The sequence below is a fragment of the Ictalurus punctatus genome, chromosome 13 (assembly GCF_001660625.3).
Source record: "Ictalurus punctatus breed USDA103 chromosome 13, Coco_2.0, whole genome shotgun sequence".
NCBI classification, from domain to species: domain Eukaryota; kingdom Metazoa; phylum Chordata; class Actinopteri; order Siluriformes; family Ictaluridae; genus Ictalurus; species Ictalurus punctatus.
This window is the reverse complement of record NC_030428.2, coordinates 8,260,351-8,282,639: the sequence shown is the minus strand read 5'-3', so window position 1 is coordinate 8,282,639 and position 22,289 is coordinate 8,260,351. Positions and strand designations below refer to the sequence as shown.

The following is a 22,289-nucleotide window of genomic DNA, read 5'->3' as shown; positions in this document are numbered from 1 at the left end:
CCCTCGGCCAGAACTATGGAAACTGTGGGTCTGGTCCCTGAGGGGCACCAGCTCATAGATTCTGGTCTCATAACTGAGGTTGTAGAGGCCATGTTGAACGCTAGAGCACCATCCACGAGGAAATTGTATGCACTCAAGTGGTGACTTTTTGTCTCATGGTGTGAGGAACATCAGCTAGATCCAGTAAACTGCACAATAGCTACAGTCCTGGAGTTCCTACAAGGATGTTTCTCAGCAGGGTTGACTCCTACAATCAGGGTCTACATGTCCACCATTTCAGCCAGCCAGGCCCCTATCGATGGAGCCTCCATGGGGCAACATCTTCTAATGTTTATTAAGAAGGTTTATGCATGGTGTCAGGCAGCTGAGGCTGTTCTGCAGACCTTGCATAGCTTCCTGGGACCTTTCTGTGGTTCTGGAAAGTCTGCTAGGTGCCCCATTTGAGCCCTTATAGTCAGCCTCAGAGACACTTCTGACTCTAAAGGTAGCTCTTCTGCTGGCCCTGGCATCTCTCAAGTGAGTAGGAGACCTACAAGCTCTCTCTGTTGCCCCTTCCTGCCTTGACTTCGCCCCTGGATTAGCCCAGGCCTTCCTATATGCTAGGCCGGATTATATTTCTAAAGTGCCTACAGCTACTTCCCAGCTAGTAGTGTTGCAGGCTTTCTGCCCTCCTCCATTCCTCACACCCGAACAAGAGAAATTCCACCTACTGTGTCCAGTAAGGGCTCTCTATACTTATGTCTACCGATCCGGCCAGGGGCGTAAGTTGGAGCAGCTGCTGCTCTGCTTTGACAGTGACAGTAGGGGCGATGCTGTGTCGAAGCAGCGGATCTCTAATTGGATAGTGGAAGCAATCTGTATCGTTTATGAGGCATACGGTCTCGCTAAGCTTCTGGGAATAAGAGCTCATAACACTAGGGGGGGTCGCCTCCACGAAGGCTTTGTCCAAAGATGTCTCCTTACAGGATGTGTGTGCTGCGGCGGGATGGTTGACGCCACACATATTCATTCGATATTACAACCTGGATATACATTCCACCCCAGGCTCAAGTGTCTTGCAGTGACCCTCAGGCTCGGCCTTTTTGAACTGGCAATGCCCTCAGTATGATGGAATGGGTATTCTTGTTCCCACAGCGTGGACCTCACACAATGTTGAGTTCCCTTTGAAAGGGAATGTCTGGGTTACACATATTACCTCGGTCCCTGAGAAGGGAACGAGATGTTGCATAGCTTTGTCATACTGGGGCATGCCTGTAAATTGCGTCTTCGCCTCACATAATAGAGGCTGAAATCGCAGTTCACAGGTACCGTGTTTATATCACGTGACATGCTTAATTGCCACATCACCTGATCACGGCAGGCCTATAAATAGGCATCATGTTACACAAGTTTCAGATACCAGTCATGCGTGAGGGGGCTTCCCACAGCGTGGAGCTCATACAATGTCTCGTTCCCTTCTCAGGGAACAAGGTTACATAGGTAACCCAGACGTTTTGGGGCCTGAAAACGCAAACTTTTGAAAACAGGTTTCAAAGTGCAAGTTATAGTCTGTGAAAACATACAAAAACAAGAATTTGTGAAAACAATGATGTTATGCGCACGCGTATTACATGTTCAATCAATAGGTATGCGTGTGACTACTTCAAAACAATGGGCGAGATATTCAAAACTACAGTGGCAGACTACAGGACTGTGTCTGTGCTGCCCAAGATTTTGAGTTTATTGACGCTTCTCCAACAAAATATACATTTACTGCATCACTACTATGACCAGTGGAGACGCATTTATTACGTACGCCAAATTATTAACCCACATCTATGCCAATGAAGGGTATTCAAAAGGTGTGTTTGCGTAAGACCTGGGAGGACAAGCAGTTGGTGGGAAAACTTTATCAATAGCATTGTTGACTAGCATGAATGGAAGGAAAACTTATGGAAGAATGCTTATTTGTGCAGATGCGTAGTGTTTCTTTACAAAGTGACATTGCCAACTACTGGCCTGGCATGCATAAAAGCATCTTTAGATGTTTTGGCTGATCTGTGTGAAGGAGGATCATTTTGACAACGTTGTCATTTGTATGTGAAACTTTACAAAAGCGCAACGTAGAAACTTTACCATTTTTAGTACATTGTAAACAAGAATGAAAGAACCAGGACATGTGCACACTCATGTCTTATGAAATTTAAAGCCCTAATTAAATGTCAATCCAATGTCACCTACTTTATGCAACTGTATATTTACTCTGAACTGAAAACAAGCAGTTTTTGGGCTAATATACATCCATAGCAACTTGGCTGTAAGTCCATAATAAGATATGAATGGCAAAAACTCAGAGAGCAATACATAATTGCCATGCCCAAGTACAGAATGTGGAATTGTCTTTCAGTGCTTCATATTATATTTTGTATTATTGTATGTACATAGTTTAGGCAATGTGCTGTTTAATGCTGAATTCTGACTGGTTAGAAGGTGGTAATTAATTTTCTTTAACAGCAGTTCAACAATAGTGCCGGCTAGAAGGCAAATCACAGGTTTACATTAATGTGCTCCATCTAAGACTTTATCATTTCTATAGCAAATATTCATTCACAGGGAATTGTATGGTGAATGCTCCAAGTAATATAAGCATAAGAGTAAAGAGAAAAGCTATCACTTAACAGAGAAAAAAGTATAACTATTGATATGGTCAGTGATATGTTTTCCACGACTAAGGATTGAGGATGTTTTGTATTGTGGTTTCTTGGTAACATGACAAGCTTTCCATCCCTCCATCCATCCATCCAACTATACTGAGGGAAACAACTGCTTGTAGCTGTTATAAGTGATAACAGGAACTAATTCCTGTTAAATAGCTTTATTGCAGATGTTCCAAAGCATTGCATGTAACTATAAACTGAATGTAACTATAAAATGTTGCAATGGCCCTCCACTTCACCCCCTCACATCACACCACCCTTTTGTTGATTATTTTCTTAAAACAGTGCAACCCTTCAGGTTTTCTCCTTTATACAACATATTGTAACTTTGTGAATGACAGACAGTCATGTATAGAGTGTGTTTAAACAGATTTTATTAGAGCATACAAATAACCCACTTATCTAACTGTCTTTCAAGAGTGTTTCCGTAATACTAATAAGGATTAAAATAACTATTGCTATGCAGATATGTACTTGCATTCCCTACATGTATAGGCAACATATGCATTCAGAGAACATAAAATATTGAATAGACATTTCTTTAAAAGCATCCACTAGACATGAGCTCATGTCCTTGAAGACTAAGAGCAAATAGCCAGCCAATCACAAATCAAACAGTTGGTCACATGGTTAGTAAGGTCCACTTGCTTGTGTCCTCTGTTGCTGTATATAGAATGTGTTTCTGACAGGCCATTCTCTAAAGAACCCACATAGCAACAAGAGGGCTTGCCTCATCTATGTCTGTCTCTTCCAAACATCTTATTTACAACTTGACTACATGAAGATATGCTCCGGATATGAAGCATCATATGTAAAATGCTAGACGTTTTTAGTGAACACGGAGCTCTGGTTCAGGAGATCAGCAAGATGTGCTTAAACAGAGCTTAAACATCATTAGCAGGACATGGGAGTCAATGTGGGATTTAACACACAGACACTGGAGGTTAAATAAGTGTAATTAATATAGTCTGACTTTTCATTTTAACATCAAGGTGTCACGACTTCCCCTTTAAGCAGCGTGCCGAAGAGCATGTGAATGCACGCTGCTGTGCAAGGTGCGCGAGCACCTGCTTTTTCGTTGTTGACATTCGTGACATTTGGACACGTGCATTTGTTATGTTTTGTTATGTCTCCTCCCTGTTCCGTCATTAGCTATTTTGTCACGTGTGTCCGAATTGCCCTCAGCCGTCAGCCATTACGAAGCTGATTATGTATGTATATATACCGCGCGCCTCCCAGCACACGGTGCGGAATATTAGAGTAGTTTGAATGAGTTAGTCACTTAGTTTAAAGTCCTCACGATAGATAACCATAGTCTTAGTTCATGTTTAGGTTCATGTTTAGGTTCATGTTTAGGTTCATGTTTAGGTTCGTTAGTTTTGTTCACGCTGGTTTCTCCGCTACCAGTCCCGCGCTATTGTTCATGTTTCTTGTTTTGTTCCTCGACCCTGTATTTCCGTGACCGCGACTTTGATTCCTGCCTTGCCCCTTTATGCCTGTTTGCCGATCGCCTGAACTTTGCATATTACTGGATTACGTTTGTGGATCACGTTTTGGATTTGTCTGCCTGTCTCTCTCTTAAATAAAACTGTTCATACTGCAATTGCATCCGTCCTATCTCCACTCAGTCACGATACGTGACACAAGGGGCGTTGGCTGGACTGTTAACCATCCAGGGCTGAGCCCAGATTCTTCTAAATCAAAAAGATTTTTAAAAACATACAAATAATAGACTGTTTCCATGCATTTTTTCTTGCATATGAGGGCTACTGTAATTGCTTAAAAATATGTGAAACTGGATTTATCATAAAACTTGCCTGGAGTGTTCTTACTGTTTGTAAGCCATTTATCTAGACTTGGTTGAATATAAACATATATAGCTCGCTGTGTTTCAAAATAATTATTAGCTTTAATTTGTCCTGCTGAAAGTAGTTATCAATGTTTTCACTGGAACATACTTGCAAAGGGCTAGGAGGCAAATAAATACTCTAAGAAATGTATGTTCTGTAACAGTACAGACCAATTGCAAGTCAGTCAGAATGAGTAACAGATTTGTATACTTTAGTACAGCGTTTTAAGAAAACCATCTACACTTCTATTTAATTTCAATGGAAAGAACTACACTGAGTCTTAGCTAGCTTGCAAGGTTAACACTGGCTATGTTTAAGTAACTATTAACCAGGTATTTGTTGCTGTAAATTAAGAACTAAGAACAAGAGTTCATGAGTGTCCATGTACATACTCTCCAAATAAGACAAAAGCAAATCCAGTGGTGAGTGAAAATGTATGTTATATCATAGTCATCCTTTTGTTATGTCTGATTGATTGTGTGTATATCTAAGAGTAATGTAAAACTAAGATTTAATTTTCAGTCCAATTTCCATTTAAAGTTGCAGGAAAGGCAAGCAATTTCCTGGGATCCCACATACTGAGAGAGCCCCCAAGGGCTCTTCATTTAAATAATCAGAAATGTTCATCTTAAAATAATGCGTAGCAACTCCCTTTGCAGGGCGCTATCTCGTTTGAGGCTCGGTTATGCTCCTGCGCCACCCTGGTACTGTTTTCAGACCTTGTTCAACAACTGTAAGATAGCCACATTCTTTAATAATTTTTCTGTGTTCTTATGAATGTTTTCAATAAAAAAATTAAGTCTTTGAAACATGCTTCTACTGATTCACCTCTCATTGTTAGAAATGGCACCAATCTGATATCCAGGTTCAGTACTGAGCTGATACAGGCAAAAATAGTGGGTCAGCTATAATGGAAGAAAAAAAAAAGAAAAAAAAAATCTGAACTAATTTGAACTGATCCTGTAATAAATAAATAAATAAATAAATAAATAAATATGGAAAAGGGTTTTTTTATATTAGAAATATTTACATATAAAGAGACTTGACTGTATTATTTTATATTTATACTTTATATTTGCAGTGTAGGTTATTTGTTTGTGAAAGCTGTGGTTTTTAGTTATGCATTTATTCATGCATTTTTTTTTAGTTTTTAGCTTTAGGGTTTTTTTTTTTTAATCACTTAAAAGCTTAGTAGTTATGAAAAAATACTGAATGGGTAAAAATATTGGCTGATACTCAAAGTTTCTGTATCAGTATCACAAAAGAAAAAGTTGTGTCATGCTATCTCTACTTATTATCTTTGTTATTCACTGAAGACCTGTGGTATATTAGTGCACTGCATCCAGTAGGTGGCAGTAGATACATGCTGGACATGCTGTACACTCCTAGATTACTGAAGCCTCCAGAGCTACTACACTACAACCACTGGCAAAAATTATGGAATCGCCACAGGACGTTCACCCGATTTTTTGCTTCATAGCAAATATATAAAGCACAGATATGACATAAAATTATTTTTGTTTAATAGCTGAACATTCTGGCTTTGTGAAACATACTTCAAACAAGTTAAATGAAATTATTTTAATTAATGGCAATGGGGAAAAAAATGGAAACACTCAATGCTGAGGAAGAAAATTATGGAATCACCTTGTAATTTTCATTTCTAAAACAAATACCAGCACAAGTCTAAAAATGCTAATCTTTTAGCAGTTAAAAGAGAGTGCTTACAGACCTTAACCTTGGATTTTTTTTAAAGGAAAAATGGCCTTAACAAGAGAGTTGTCAATTGAACAACAATGGAAAGGATTATAAAACTCCTTCAAGAAGGACATCTGACACAAAGTGTGGCAAAAGATGTTGGTATTTCCCAGTTAGCTGTGTCTAAAATTTGGTGCAAGTATGAACAAACTGGGAAGGTTATAAAAGGAAAACATATGGGTATACCAAGGAAGACAAGGTTACAGAGGCTAAAGAGATGCAATCATGGTGTGTGGATGATTGGATGAAACTGATATTCAGTAAAAAATCACAAATGCTGGAACTTTTCTCTGGTGCCGTTCTAATGAAATATATAAAGATGACTGCCAGAAGAAAACAATCAAATTTCCCCGCTCATTGATGACATGGGGTTGCATATCGGGTAAAGGATCGGGGAGACCTCAACAGTGAATACACAGGTATTCATTGAAATTTTGGACACTTTTCTCATCCCATCGATAGAAAATAGATTTGGTGATGATTGAGTCATTTTTTAAGGATGATAATGCATCTTGCCACAGAGCAAATAGCGTTAAAGCTTTTCTTCAGGAAAGGCAAATCAACTCAACAACATGGCCAGCAAACACTCTGAATCTGATTGAAAATTTCTGGTGGAAATTTTAAAAAATGACAAGGCTCCATGCTGCAAAGCAAATTTTTTAACCACTAGGAAAGCTGGAACCAGCTTTTGGAGAATATTATTTTTCATTAGTGAAGTCCATGGCCGTCATAAAAGCCAGAGGAAGAGCAACAAAGTACTAATTGTGAATTAATTTTGTTTATGATTCTATATTTTTTTTCCTTAACATTGAGTGTGGAGTGATTCCATAATTTTTTCCTCTACCTGATCTAAAAAAAAAATATGCCATTAATTAAAATAATTTCATTTAATTAGCTTGAGGTATGTTTCACAAAGCCAGAATGTTCAGCTATTAAACAAAAATTGTGTTGTGTCATATCTGTAATTTTTTATTTACTGGGTGTGGTGATCCCATAATTTTTGCCAGGGGTTGTATAATAGCTTTTTATTAAAAAGTTGCCCTTTACATTAGACTGTTTAACTGAACTGTCACAGGATTGCTGCAGGGAATGTTTATATACAGATACCACTGTTTATTAGTTCTGCTTTGGAATGTCAATTGTGTACATAGCAAACCAAAATAGAACTTATATGTATTGTATATAGACTCATTCATTCAGCTGCTTAGGCTCTTTCTAGTCACGGCTTAAGATAAATCAGCAACATTGTGCATTAAAGTTCTCTTAAGTAATATTATTTTTTAGCATTAGCTAACATTAACAAACAACAACTTATGCATTATTAAACCATGAGTATTTTTTTAACAAAGTAAGTAGCATTAATTAATGATGTTTGTTTAAATGTTAATGAAATACACATGAACTGGCTGTTTTGGTATCTGGCACCAAGACATTAGCAGCAAATCTTTTAAGTCCTGTAAGTTGCGAAGTGGGGCCTCCATGGATCAGACTTGTTTGTCCAGCACATCCCACAAATGCTCAATTGATTTGCGATCTGGGGAATTTGGAGGCCAAGTCAACACTGAACTCTCTGTTATGTTTGTCAAACCATTCCTGAACAATTTTTGCAGTGTGGCAGGGTGCATTATCCTGTTGAAAGAGAATTAGGGAATACCGTTGTGGGTATACTTGGCCTCCAACAATATTTAGGTAGGTGTTATGTGGCAAAGTAAAATCCACATGAATACCTGGACCCACGATTTACCAGTAGAATATTGCCTCAGTCGGCTTGCCGTGCATCCTGGTACCATCTCTTCCTCAGGTAAGCGACGCACACACACCCAGCCATCCACGTGATATAAAAGAAAACATGATTCATCAGACCAGGCCACCATCTTTCATTGCTCCATGGTCCAGTTCCGATGCACATGTGCCAATTGTATGTGTTTTCTGTGGTGAACAGGGGACAGCATGGGCACTCTGACCAGTCTGCAGCCACGCAGTCCCATATGCAGCAAGCTGCAATGCACGGTGTGTTCTGACACTTTTCTATCATAACCACATAACTTTTTCAGCAATGTGTGCTATAGTAGCTCTTCTGTGGGATCGGACCAGAAGGGCTAGCCTTTGCTCCCCAGGCGCATCAGTGAGCCTTGGGTCCCATGACCCTATTGCCTGTTCCCAGTTGTCCTTTCTTGGACCACTTTTGTTAGGTATTAACCACTACATACCAGGAACACCCCCACAATACCTGCCATTTTGGACATGCTCTGACCCAGTCATCTAGCCATCACAATTTGGCCCTTGTCAAAGTGGCTTAGATCCTTACTCATAACAATGAACCTTAATAACTTTGTTAATGTTAATTATGGTGTATTAATGCTGTTCATGGTTTGTATAGTGCCCTCCACTAATATTGGCACCCTTGGTAAATATGAGCAAAGAAGGCTGTGAAAAATTGTCTTTATTGTTTAACCTTTTGATCTTTTAGTTAAAAAAATTAACAAAAGTACTCTGCTCTGATGGATATCAAACAAAACAGGTTTCTCTCAAAAAATATATTTGTTAATTATCTTTGTGCAACAATTTTTGGCACCATTTTAAGCAATACTTTGTGCTACCGCCCTTTGCCAAGATAACAGCACTGAATCTTCTGCTATAATGCCTGATGAGGTTGGAGAGACCATTCCTCTTTACAGAATCTCTCCACATCCTTCAAATTTTGAGGTCCATGCTGATGGAGTCTCCTCTTCAGTTCACCCAACAGGCTTTCTATGGGTTTCATCATGGCAGGACCTTGATTCTGTGGTCAGCAAACCTTTTTAGTGTTGATTTTGATATATGTTTTGGACCATTGTCCTGCTGGAAAATGCTCCAAAACTATATCTGGTGTTTATTGCCAAAAAGCTCTATTTTGGTTTCATCTGACCATAGAACCTGATGCCATTTGAAGTTCCAGTAGTGTCTGGTAAATTGAAGACGCTTGATTTTGTTTTTGGATGAGAGTAGATGTTTTTTTTCTTGAAACCCTTCTAAACAACGTGTGGTGATGTAGATGACTTCGAATCATAAATTTAGAGACTTTCTGACCATTCGCCAGCTGTGATCCTTGGAGATTTTTTGGTCACTCGAACCATCCTCTTCACAGTAAGACAATATTGACACACATCCAATTCCAGGTTGATTCATAAAATTTTCAGTAGACTGGAACTTCTCAATTATTGCCCTGATGGTGGACATGGGCATTTTGAATGCTTTTGCTATTTTCTTATAGTCACTTCCCATTTTGTGAAGCTCAACAACATTTTGCCGCACTTCACAGCTATATTCCTTGGTCTTTCCCATTGTTACGAATGACTAAGGGAATCTGGCCTATGTGTTACCTCATATTTATACCCCTGTGAAACAGGAAGTCATGGTTGAACAATTTCCAAAACAGGAATCGAGAAATGTCAAAACTAGGATCAAAACTAGGACACAAAACACGATGAACCACAGCTTGAACAATGGCTTGGAAACTCATGTAATACTTCGCAAAGACTAAGTGTTTGAACAGACACTTTTATGTGTGGTGTGATTGTGTGTGAGATTGGATGCAGGTGTACATGATTAGAATGAAGGTGAATGTTCTGGGAATTGTGGTCCATGGCGACCCTGTTTGTAGGCCGCAGTGCATGATGGGAAATGTAGTCACTGGTTTGCTGTGATCCATCCATCTATCTTCTATACTGCTTATACTTTTCAGGGTCACGGGGAACCTGGAGCCTATCCCAGGGAACATCTGGCACAAGGCGGGGTACACCCTGGACAGGGTGCCAATCCATCGCAGGGCACAATCACATACACACTCACACACCCATTCATACATTACGGATACTTTAGACATGCCAATCAGCCTACGATGGATGTCTTTGGACTGGGGGAGGAAACCGGAGTACCTGGAGGAAACCCCCGACCCTGGAGGTGTGAGGTGAACGTGCGAACCACTAAACCACCATGCGCCCGGTTTGTTGTGATATGACATAAATTTAACTGCCGCTAAGAACTCCACTGTGTAACTGTAAAACATTACACACAAGTTTTGTCATTTAGTTCATTCTGGGGTAACTGGTGTATAAAGACATTACAGATTCAAGAATGCATTAATTCCTCATTTTCTTAGTATGAACATTACACATAATGTGCCTCCAATGACAGCTCTGCTGTGTAATATAGATAAGGTCAGAGATTTCATTGTGTGATCTGAGTTGTGCCTCAGATTTTTTTGTACATGTGGACCAGACGTGTGAATCCACACATAATGTTTTTTTATTACAATCATATAGTCAACTTTGTTGTTGTTCTTGTTTTGCATCCTACATATTTCAGGTGCTGCAGGAACTCCATGGCAGCTGACACCCCCTGCCAGGTGTCTTCCCTGTTTACATGTGTCCAGGACAGATCTGGAAACTGATCTGGGTCTCTGCTATAATCTGGCAGATTGACCAAGCCAAGAAGCTAGCTGGGGGTAACATGAGGTCAACACTGGGCTTTATATAATGTATTGAATGTGGAATTATAAACCACATAAAATCACACTGACAGGAGGGTTTTTTTGTGTGAAATGATGCACTCTAACGAAATCTAGTGGTAGTCACTGAAAAACATCAAACCTACAACAATGACAAGACAGTGGCAAAGAAAATCAGCTTTTCAAAACGGAAAATGTAGTGATACACATCATGCAAACAGCCTTGTATCCTACTAACTAATAAACCTAATGAAAGTTCATCAGCAGTGCTCCTGAAGGCTGTTTAGACACTTGTAGGCATGAATATTGTTGCAGCAGTGTGTTCATTAACACAAGCTTATTGCTCTCTACATGCATCACGCAAGCCCTCTCTATAACACAGAGCTAGTTAATGAGACAAGAGGAGCTGAATAGACACACAAACACTTACCCGGCTCTGATGATTGAATGAACACTATGGCAACATGACTCATTTGGAGAGTAAAAGGAGAAATGAAATTATCACCAGCTATGATTACACATGTTTGGGATTAGTTTAAGCATAGGCTATGTTACATTACAAGCTTCTTTACACAATTCAGATTTATTGCACAGAGCAAATGTCTTGAGGGTTGACTTTTGTAACCACAAGTAAGCCATATCTGTTTTTAATTTGAATGCACCTGTACCTTGAAATGTCCCCTAGTTGACCTGGCTGTCCCCTACATGCGCTCTTCGATTTCTTGGGCAACTGTTTTGAACACAGGTTGGTTTCACTAGGTTTCATTGAGTTTTTCTTTAATCAATTTCCCAAATTTCAAGTAAATCACCATTTTTCCCATCCTCACCACTGATGTACTTTGTTATTGTTTTGCTGTGCAATGAACACAATGACAATGAAATGCAAATGAGTGTTAGGAAAAAGAATCTGACGATTCTCATTTATGTTGCATGGCCACATATCAGTTATTTGTAGTAAGGGCACAAACTAAAATATAGATGGTTACTGATGGAGAGATCTCCTGAGATGGAGACGACAATCTGGCATGACTAATTATAACCACAATGTGGAGCATTTGTACCAATAATTTCCTGGATCAAATAAATACTTCGAATAGGAAATTCAAAACCATTTACTCAAACCATGGTTGCAATTAGTCTGTAAACAAAGTCACATGGTTTTAAACAACAAAAACAAAAATAAATCTCTGGGAGAGCTCTGACCCAGATTTAAGGGTTAAACTCCAGTGGCCCTGTGGTCCCAGTGCATCTTAAAAGCTGTTGGGATTTTGGGATAATATTGTGACACACTCATAAAATAAAAAAAACTGGGAAACTGCCTGCACACTGTTTAAATGATCAAAAAATAAGGCGTTGATAATCTGCATTGAAGATGCAGTAGGGGTGTTTCCAAATACAAATGTATAATTCAGAATAAACAGATAATATGTTCTAAATAGATACAAATACATATATGAAAAGGAGGCACATTGTTTTTTTTTTTAAATTATTTATTTTAGACAGCTTGTCAGAAAGGATAAGCATCTGGCTCTGACTAGAGTTTCCCTGTGATCCCACAGGAAGCAACAAAAAAGCCGCACAAGTGGGACGTTTTTATTTTCATGCAGGCACAAGCTAGCAGGCAGCTATGAAGCTTGCAGGACAAACAGAACACGTTCATCATATCAGTGTACAGCATTCATTCATACTTAATAATGGCTTGGTCACTTTGATTTAAATTAGGCTACTAGTCTGTTTCTATTTTGGGAAATAGAACCAAAAAATTTGTTTTTGTTAGAAGGCAGGCACTAAATAGATTCAGATAGTGCCATTAGAATGGATATAAAAAAGTCTACACACCCCTGTCAAAATGGCAGAGGTGAACAAAACCAAGATAAATCATTTCAGAACCTTTTCTACCTTTATTGTGAAATGTTTATTTATTGTGAACATATTAAAAACAATAAGAATAATTTTAGGGGAAAAAAAGAAAGATAAAAAATATACAATAACCTGGTTGCACAAGTGTGCACACCCCTAAATTAATACTTCTCAAAACACATTTAGATTTCATCACAGCATTCAATCTTTTGGGGTAAGAGTCAATCAGTTTGGCACATGTTGACTTTTTGCCTTTCTTTCTTGAAAAAGCATTCTAACTCTGTTAGGTCTGGACTCTGGCTGGGCCAGATCTGAAGGTTTGCATTGGGTCATTGTCATGTTGTAAGGTGAAATTCCTCTTCATCTTTACCCTTGTGTGTCCTTATGGACATTTTTGTCTTTTTCATTTTTTCATATCTTTTTCATAAATTTTGTGAAAGGTGTGTATTTTTATTATAATTTTAATATTTCACCCTCATTTGCTTTCATAAATCTATTTAAAACAGATACACAAAATAGTTACTCTCAGGACCTTAAGCACAAAAATGTCTCCATTGAAACCGATTCAACCAGCAATATTTAATCCCTGTGACGTTTAAGCATAAAATCATGCATTCTGTGTTAATAGGCTTTTATTTTGTTGTCAAGGTTTCAAAACATCCATCCATCCATCCATCTTCTACCGCGTACTCCTTCTTCAGGGTCGCTGGGAAACCTGGAGCCTATCCCAGGGAACATCGAGCACAGGGCGGGGTACACCTTGGACAGGGTGCCAGTCCATCGCAGGGCACAATCACATACACACTCACACACCCATTCATACACTACGGACACTTTAGACACGCCAATCAGCCCACCATGCAGGTCTTTGGACTGGGGGAGGAAACCGGAGTACCCGGAGGAAACCCCCACAGCACGGGGAGAACATGCAAACTCCACACACACATGGCCCCGGCGGGAATCAAACCCCAGACCCTGGAGGTGTGAGGCGAACGTGCTAACCAGGTTACTAAGCCAGGTTTCAAAACATTGCTTTAAAAATGTGTACTATTTTCTCAGGTTTAGCCCATGGGGAAACTCAAGGTGCATCTCAAAAAAATAGAATAACGTGGAAACGTACCCCCCCCCCCCAATTTAATTTTAAAAAAGTGGAATTTTCATATATTCTAGATTCATTACACATAAAGTGAAATATTTCAAGCCTTTTTTTCTTTTAATCTTGAGGATTATGGCTTACAGCTCATGGAAATCAAAAACCCAGTGTCTCAAAATATTAGAATAAAGAATTCATAATACAGAAATGTCGACCTGAGAAGAGCTCTAATAAGCTAATTAACTCAAAACATCTGCAAAGGTTTCCTGAGCTTTTAATCTCTCAGTCTGCTTTAGTACACACAACCACAATCATGGGGACTGATTTGGGGTGCCATGTCATCTACTGGTGTTGGTTCACTGTGTTTTCTCAAGTCGAGAGAGTCAATGCAGCCGTCTACAAGGAGATTTTTGAGCACTTCATGCTTCCATCTACTGACAAGCTTTATGGAGATGTTGATTTCCTTTTCCAGCAGAACTTAGCACCTACCCACAGTGCCAAAACTACTAGTAACTGGTTTGCTTACCATGGAATTACTGTACTTGATTGGCCAGCCAACTAACCTAAATCATATAGAAAATCTATGAGAGACACCAGATCCAACAATACAGACCAGTTGAAGGTTGCTATCAAAGCAACCTGGGCTTCCATAAATAACACCTCAGCAGTGCCACAGTCTGATTGCCTCCATGCCACGCTGCATTGATGCAGTAATTCGTGCAAAAGGATTAAAGCCCCGACCAAGTATTGAGTGCAAATTTCAATATACTTTTCAGAAGGTTGACATTTCTGTATTATAAACTCTCTTCTAATATTTTAAGATACTGGATTTTTGATTTGCATGAGCTGTAAGCCATAATCATCAAGATAAAAAAAAGGCTTGAAATATTTCACTTTATGTGCAATGAATATTAAATTTTTTTGTGAAGCACCTGTACATACTTTTCCTCTCTTCTGATTCTGCTGTATTATAGAGCACTGCAGACCAACTGAATAAATGATGCGGCTATAATTGTGTGCGTGTGTTTGTATGTATATCAGAGTTGTGGTTTGTATGTGTGTACTGAAAAGTTTGTGTGTTTGTGTGTGTGAACAGTTTGAAAAAAAAAAGAAATTATATTGTACTGGAAATCACATATCCCCCCCCCCCAAGTATATGAGTCAATGAAGGTTACTGAGATATGAAGATTTTTGCATTATGTAACGAAACCACCATTTAAAGGGTTAAAATTCTGAAAATGAATGAATGTTTTGTAGTTATGATCAGAACGGATGCTGGTAAAAAATCAAAGTCAGTGAAAGTGGAAAAAAAATTATATATTATATTTCTATGACAGTTTTTTGATGGAGATTTTGGTCCTTCATGGACCTGAGTGGTAAGTTTTTCTTTTTAAAGTCTGACACTGCATAAAAAATATGAATGCATCAAAATTAATGTTGTTCTTAATCTCTGACATATCAAAGACTGTAATAATCAAATAATAAAAAATCTGCTTAGCATTTAGCATAAGGAAAATAATGACTATTTTTATTTTTTTTCATAAAACCCCCCCCCAAAAAACCCCATTTGTGGCATTATGCAAACAAAACAGCATTTAAAGGATTGCAATTGTGAAAATTAATGAATGTTTGGTAATTATGATTAGAACTGATTATGGTAAAAAAAATTTTTAAAAAAATGTTGGTGAGAGTGGAAAAAAATATTAATATATAATATTTTTATGACAGTTTTTGGACACTGACATTTTTGTCCTCTATGAACCTATGTGTAACTTTTTTTTAATTGACGCACAAGGTCTAAGTGTTTTAGCAGAAGCCTTAAGGTTTTGCACCAAAATTGCTGGTATTTGGAGCTATTCATTATTCCCTACACCTTGATTAAATCCCCAGTACCAGCTAAAGAAAAGCAGCCCCAAAGCATGATGCTGCCACCACCATGCTTCCCTGGGGTGATGATGTACTTTTGGTGATGTGCTATGTTTTTTTGTGCCAAACATATCTTTTGGTATTATGGCCAATGTTGGCCATTAATTTCAACGTTGGTCTCATCAGACTATAACACATTATTCCACATAGTTTTGGGAGTAATTATCCCAAAAATGTTTTAATTTATGTTTTGGTTTAAAATAGGCTTCCGTCTTGCCACCCTACCCCATAACTACCCCATAAAATAATTCAGGAGATTGTGGTCACATGTAGGGAGCAGCCAGTACTTGCAAGAAATTGCTGCAATTCTTTTAATGCTGCGGTAGGCCTCTTGACAGCCTATCTGAACATTTTTCTCCTGATTTTCTTATCACATGTTGATGATTGTATTTACAGTCTTCCATGGTATATCCAATGCCTTGGAAATTTTTTTGTAAACCTCTCCTGATTGATATTTTTCAATAATGAGAGCCCATAGCTGCTTTATAAGCTCTTTGCAGCCCATGGCTTTTCCAGTTGGATGTTACCAAGAAGATATCAGAAAAATCCTATAGAAACAGCTGTACTTTATTTGGGTGTAATCAGTTGCTTTAATTGATGGCAGGTGTATACTAATTAGTATTTAACATGAGTTTAAATGTGATTGGTTGATTCTGACCACTCACACCTTCCCAATTATAAAAGGGTGTGCACGCTTACGCAAGATGGGTATTAGAAGTTTTTTGTTTTTCTTTTTTCCTCTAAAACATTTCTTGGTGTTTGTCACTTGACTTTTATATGTTGCAATTTCATAACAAAGGTGAAAAAGGTTCTGACCTAATTTAACTTTGTTTCCTTATTTTATTTATTCATTTATATTTTTCATCCCCAAAACTTTAAATTTTAACAGGGATGTGTATACTTTTTATATCCACTGTATGTGATACCCTTAAGATGTATACTGGGCCCAGCCAATTTAGGGAAGTAGTAGCTCAGCGGAATTCTGATCGGAAGGTTGTGAGTTCAAATCCCATCACTGCCAAGCTGCCACTGTTGGGCCCTTGAGCAAGGCCCTTAACTCTCAGTTCCCCAGTTGTATAAATGAGATAATTGTAAGTTGCTCTGGATAAGGGCGTCTGCCAAATGCTGTAATGTAATATAATGTAATAAACAAATGTAGTGTCCTAGCTAAATAAAAAGAAACAACATCATTTCAAACTGCAGAAGTATTTGGGGAAAAAAAAAAAAAAAAAACTTTTTTGAGAACCATGCAGTTAAATTATTTGCACTTTCCTTAGAGTCTCTGAGATGACCAGAGACAATTATAGCCATATGTAGGTCACAGATGCAACCAAACATACTAATCAGATGAGAGACACAGACCAATTTATTCATGCTTGGTCTCAACCCAAATTATATGCCACATGGCAAGACTCATTAAAGGAAAGTATTAATAGAAGGAGTGCAAGAGAAATATTTTTTTTGTTGTATGGGATTTGGTACAGTGTTTCTCATTAGGATTCACAGCAGATTTGGACATTTGTGGCTCCATTATGGTTGTGGCTCCTCTTAATAACTGACTGTGTTAATACCGCAATGCTGTTGAATTCTGGATTCTGATTGGTCAGAAAGCTCTGACAGTAGTACAGGTTTATATTAATGTGCTCGTTCTAATATGCTATCATCTCTAAAGTAACAGCTCATGTCAGGCTTGGGGAGTAACAGAATACATGTAATGGTGTTAAGTAATCAGGATACAAAAAACTGGTAACTGTAGCAGTTACGTCAAAAACAAAGTAATCAGATTACAGGTACATTTCGTAAAAAATGGGAATACAATCAGGATTACAATTTTTTTTCATATAAACCAAAGAAACCAAAAATATTAATTTGTGAATTATATTTTACATGAGATTACTTTTTAATTACATGTTCTGTGAGGAATAGTCTGTCACATCATTTGTTGTGTTGACTTGAGATGCTGTGTATGAAAGTTTCAGTGGGGGAAAAAAATTCACCCAGAGAATCAAATTATGCACGGGGAAAGCAAGGATCAGCTTTCCGACCTCAGAAAGACGTCAAAACAAAAAATATAAGACTTTATCAAAAAACCCTCATCTCTGTTGAGCACCAATGCTTATGGCACACCTGCAAAATAGGCTCCAGCTGTTCCAGCATGAGAGATAGAAAACAATGGAGACACAGAGGATCATCTTTCCATGTCAGTCAATGAACACTCAAGTAAACGTGCGGAAAGGCATTTTAAGTCTTCTTGGATTCAAGAGTTTGCATGGCTCAGGTATGATCATCGCACACAGAAAATGTTTTGTGACTTGTGTTCCAAAGCGGGCAGAGAAATAGCAGGGAAAATGGATTTCATTACAGAAACGAATCATTTCAAGAAAGAGACTGTTAGAAAACAGGGCGCTAGTCAAAAGCATAAAAAAAGCTTGTGACTATGTAATCGCAGCGTGCTCCACAAAAAAGTCTGGGTTACGCATGTAACCTGTTCCCTGAGAAGGAACGAGAAGTTGCGTGAGCTTCATGCTGTGGGAAGTGCCCTCGCACGTGACCGGTATCTGAAGCTTGCGTAACATCATGCCTATTTATAGGCCTGCCATGATCAGGTGATGTGGTAATCAAGTGCATCACGTGATATAAAAATGGCACCTGTGAACTGTGCCATCAGCCTCTATTATCTGAAGCAAAGATGCAATTCACAGGCATGCCCCAGTATGACAAAGCTAGTCTTGATCCCTTCTCAGAGAACACAGTTACATGCGAAAGCCAGATGTTCCCTTTCAAAAAGAACTCAATGTTCGGTGAGCTTCACGCTGTGGAAATGAGAATACCCACTCCATCATACTAAAGGCATGGCTAGTTCAAAAGATCCGAGCCTGAGCATCACTGCAAGACACTCGAGCCCAGGGTGGCATGTATACCCAGGCGTAAATATCGAATGAATGTGTGCGTGGCACACACATCCTGTAAGGACAAAGCCTTTGATGAGGCAACCCCCCTAATGGAATGAGCCCATATGTACAGAGGAGTAGCAAGACCATGCCCCTCATAAGCGATAGAGATTACTTCCATTATCCAATTAGATATCCGCTGCTTCGACACAGCATCACCTCTACTGTCGTTGCCAAAGCAGATCAGCAGCTGCTCTGACTTACGCTACTGGCTGAAGCAGTGGACGGAAGTACAGAGAGCCCTTACTGGAGACAGTAGATGCAATTTCTCTTGTTCCAGTGTGAGGAACGGAGGAGGGCAGGAAGCCTGCAACACTACTGGCTGGGCAGCAGACGTAGGCACTTTAAGAAGATAATCCAGCCTAGGATATAGAAATGCCTTGACTAATCCTGGGGCAAAGTCAAGGCAGAAAAGGGCAACAGAGAGAGCTTGTAGATCTCCTACTCGCATGACAGATGCCAGGGCCAGCAGAAGAGCTACCTTTATAGTCAGAAGCTTCTCTGAGACTGACTCTAAGGGCTCAAATGAGGTACATGACAGACCTTTCAGGACCACAGAAAGGTCCCAGGAATGCCTCAGTTGCCTGACACCACGCATAAATCTTGATGTTAGAGGATGTTGCCCCACAGAGGCTCCATCAATATGAATGAATGAATGAATGAATGAATGAATGAATGAATGCCTTTTTTATTGTCACTATACACATGTACAATGAAATTAAGAGCCGCTCCTTTTTGTTTCGTGCCAACAAGATAAATAAACAAGATAAATAAACAGATAAATAAACAAGATAAATAAACAAGATATTGGGGCGGGGGGTACTATGAAATGCACAGTTTTGAGACACTATGTACATATACTGTGAAATCAGTACATGTATGTGTTTAGAACGGTAATAGCTTTTGGGAAAAAAACTATTCTTAAATATATTAGTCCTTGTTTTGATGCACCTGTAACGTCTCCCTGAGGGCAACAGATTGAACAGATCAGAGCCAGGGTGAGAGCTGTACTTAATGATGGTTTTTCCTCTGCTGAGGCAACGGGAGGTGTAAATATCCATCAGGGAGGGGAGAGGGCAGCCAATGATCTTCTGTGCTGCTCTTATTACTCTCTGAAGCCTCTCCTTGTCTGCCACGGTGCAGCTACCGTACCACACCGTGATACAGTATGTCAGCAGGCTCTCGACGGACGAGCGGTAGAAGATCAGCAGCAGATTGGGGTCCAGATTGTACTTCCTGAGAACTCTCAGGAAGTGTAGCCGCGTTTGAGCCTTCTTAATAACCGCTGTGATGTTGTCTGTCCAGGAGATGTCAGCAGAGATAAGGATGCCAAGAAACCGGAAGGTGTGGACCCTCTCCACACACTCACCATTGATGAAAAGGGGGGCTAGCTCAGTGTTGTGCTTCCTGAAGTCTACAATGAGCTCCTTGGTTTTCTTAGTGTTTAGAGCCAGACTGTTCTTTGAACACCAGGCTGCCAAGTTCAGGACTTCCTCTTTGTAGGCTACCTCATCTCCCTTTGAGATGAGTCCGACCACTGTGGTGTCGTCAGCAAACTTGACGATAAGATTATTATTGTGGACTGGACTACAGTCGTATGTGTAGAGACAGTACAGGAGGGGGCTCAGCACACAGCCCTGTGGAGAACCTGTGCTCAACGTGCGAGTGGAGGAGAGATGGGGTCCGAGTCTCAGTAGAGACATGGCTGGCCAAAATAGCAGCCATGTAGGCCCTGATTGTAAAAGGAGCCAACACCGCTGAGAAACATCCTTGTAAGAACTCCAGGACTGTAGTTTACTGGGTCTAGCTGATGTTCCTCACACCACGAGACAGAAAGTTGCCACTTGAGCGCATACAATTTCCTCATTGAAGGCGCGCTAGTGTTCAAAATGACCCCTACAACCTCAGTTGTGAGACCAGAATCTATGAGCTGGTGCCCCTCGGACCAGACCCACAGTTTCCATAGTTCTGCCCGAGGAAGATAAATCAGCCTTCTGGCTTGAGACAGTAGATCCCTGTGGACGGGAATCTCCCAAGAAGTGCCATATAGCAAGGATATTATCTCTGAGAACCATATTTGAGCTGGCCAATAAGGTGGTACTAGCAGCAGATGTAGACTGTCATGGTGAACTCTCGCTAGAACTCATGGATGCTCATGGATGCCCAGGCGAACTCGACACGACAAGGAAGGAACTCGCTGAATGTCGCCATATGTCGAGCTCAATCAGCATGTCTGCTTGGCAGACCTGCAACACTGCCATTGTATGCAGTGACCAGCAAGTGAGAACCGCTTCAGCATAGGCCTTGCTCACCAATGCCGAGGTGGCCTTACATCTTGGATTGCAAAGCTAGCGTCATTTTGAACTTTAGAAATAAACTTATAAGTAATCTTTCTGCAGTAGGGTAAAGTAAATGTTTGTACATGTAAGGATGGGGTGTGTGCATGGGGGCATATATATTTGATGTACAGTATTTTAGTGTGATTTTTTTCACATATTTACTGCAGAATAAGCATAGAACTTACTTTGCTTTGGCTCCAGCGTCCTCATAACCTTTGTTCGAGACATCATCCAGACCTCCAATCAAATGCTTAAATGAACTGCAAAATTCAAGAAGAGTACACATGATTACAATTAATCAGCACAGAGCCCAGAGTTCCTATTTTAGTCAAATTGTTTACATAATTGTGCAATATGCACCAGACATCCCATCAGGAAAAACAAGTACATATTATTAGGCACGGGTCTTTCAGGGTGTTCTCATGCTTTCTAACCTTTATTCTAAATTATACCTGCAGAACTATTGAATTCTCAAATGTTGAGTGGTCAGAAGGTGTTGATTAACAGACAGCAGTTTCAGCTTCAATGAAAACCACAGGGGTATATTAATGCCCTCATTTTAACATGTTAACATTTCTACACAGGAACTTGCATAAACAGATTAAAAGTATGTTTAATAAATAGTCTACTGTGAGGACATGTTTGGAAGGAGTCTCCAGTGTCAGGGCTTTCTAGCTGTTAGAGGTAAAGCTGTAACTTAAAGTTTTCCAGCACGGGGAAGTCTTCAGGACAGGGGTGTGGTTTGTCTGGAAGGTGACAAGCTGCGTTTTTTGTCTTATTAACATAAAGAGAGAAAAAGACAGACTGGTGAGGGAACAACTGATTATAGCTGCTATGACACAAGTGATTACAGGAAATAACCTGTCTCATGGGTGTTTCACATTAAACATAACCATAAATATATAAAATGTACAACATATCGATCGTTAATAAATAAAATTTTAATCATTGGCAAGTTGCTGTGGTATAAGAGGAATGAAACAATTCAGGAAAATAAATCCACTGCATAATACCACCTTGCCATTATTTTCCTACACTAGCATGCCTTGCTGTGTTTTAATACACAGACTGATGACATGCCTTTTCTCTATTTAAGGAACATCATGCACTCAATTAAAGTGCACAATAGCCTGAAGCTAAGCCGGACGATCGATTAGGAAGCCTTGAACCAGTGACCATGTCAGTCTTTGGACCTACAAAGAAAATCTTGTGCTACATACTGCCAATACCAAACTGTAATGACTGCAATGCCAATGCTAAAGAAGAGCAATGGATGCAATAAATGCTTTTCTTCTAACTTCTTCTGTGTTTCATAATAAGACAACAT

The 22,289-nt window shown here is 39.4% G+C and overlaps 1 protein-coding gene across 4 annotated transcripts in view; it reads right to left on the bottom strand.

The window, feature by feature from the left end:
- prkg1b (protein kinase cGMP-dependent 1b) overlaps positions 1–22,289 on the bottom strand; it is a 253,290-nt gene that overhangs the window by 16,659 nt on the left and 214,342 nt on the right. For all 4 annotated transcript variants that reach the window (XM_017484346.3, XM_017484347.3, XM_017484345.3 and 1 more), the window contains one exon: positions 21,148–21,222. In XM_017484346.3, coding sequence (XP_017339835.1) covers positions 21,148–21,222 — 75 coding nt within the window. The remainder of the gene's footprint in view (positions 1–21,147; positions 21,223–22,289) is intronic.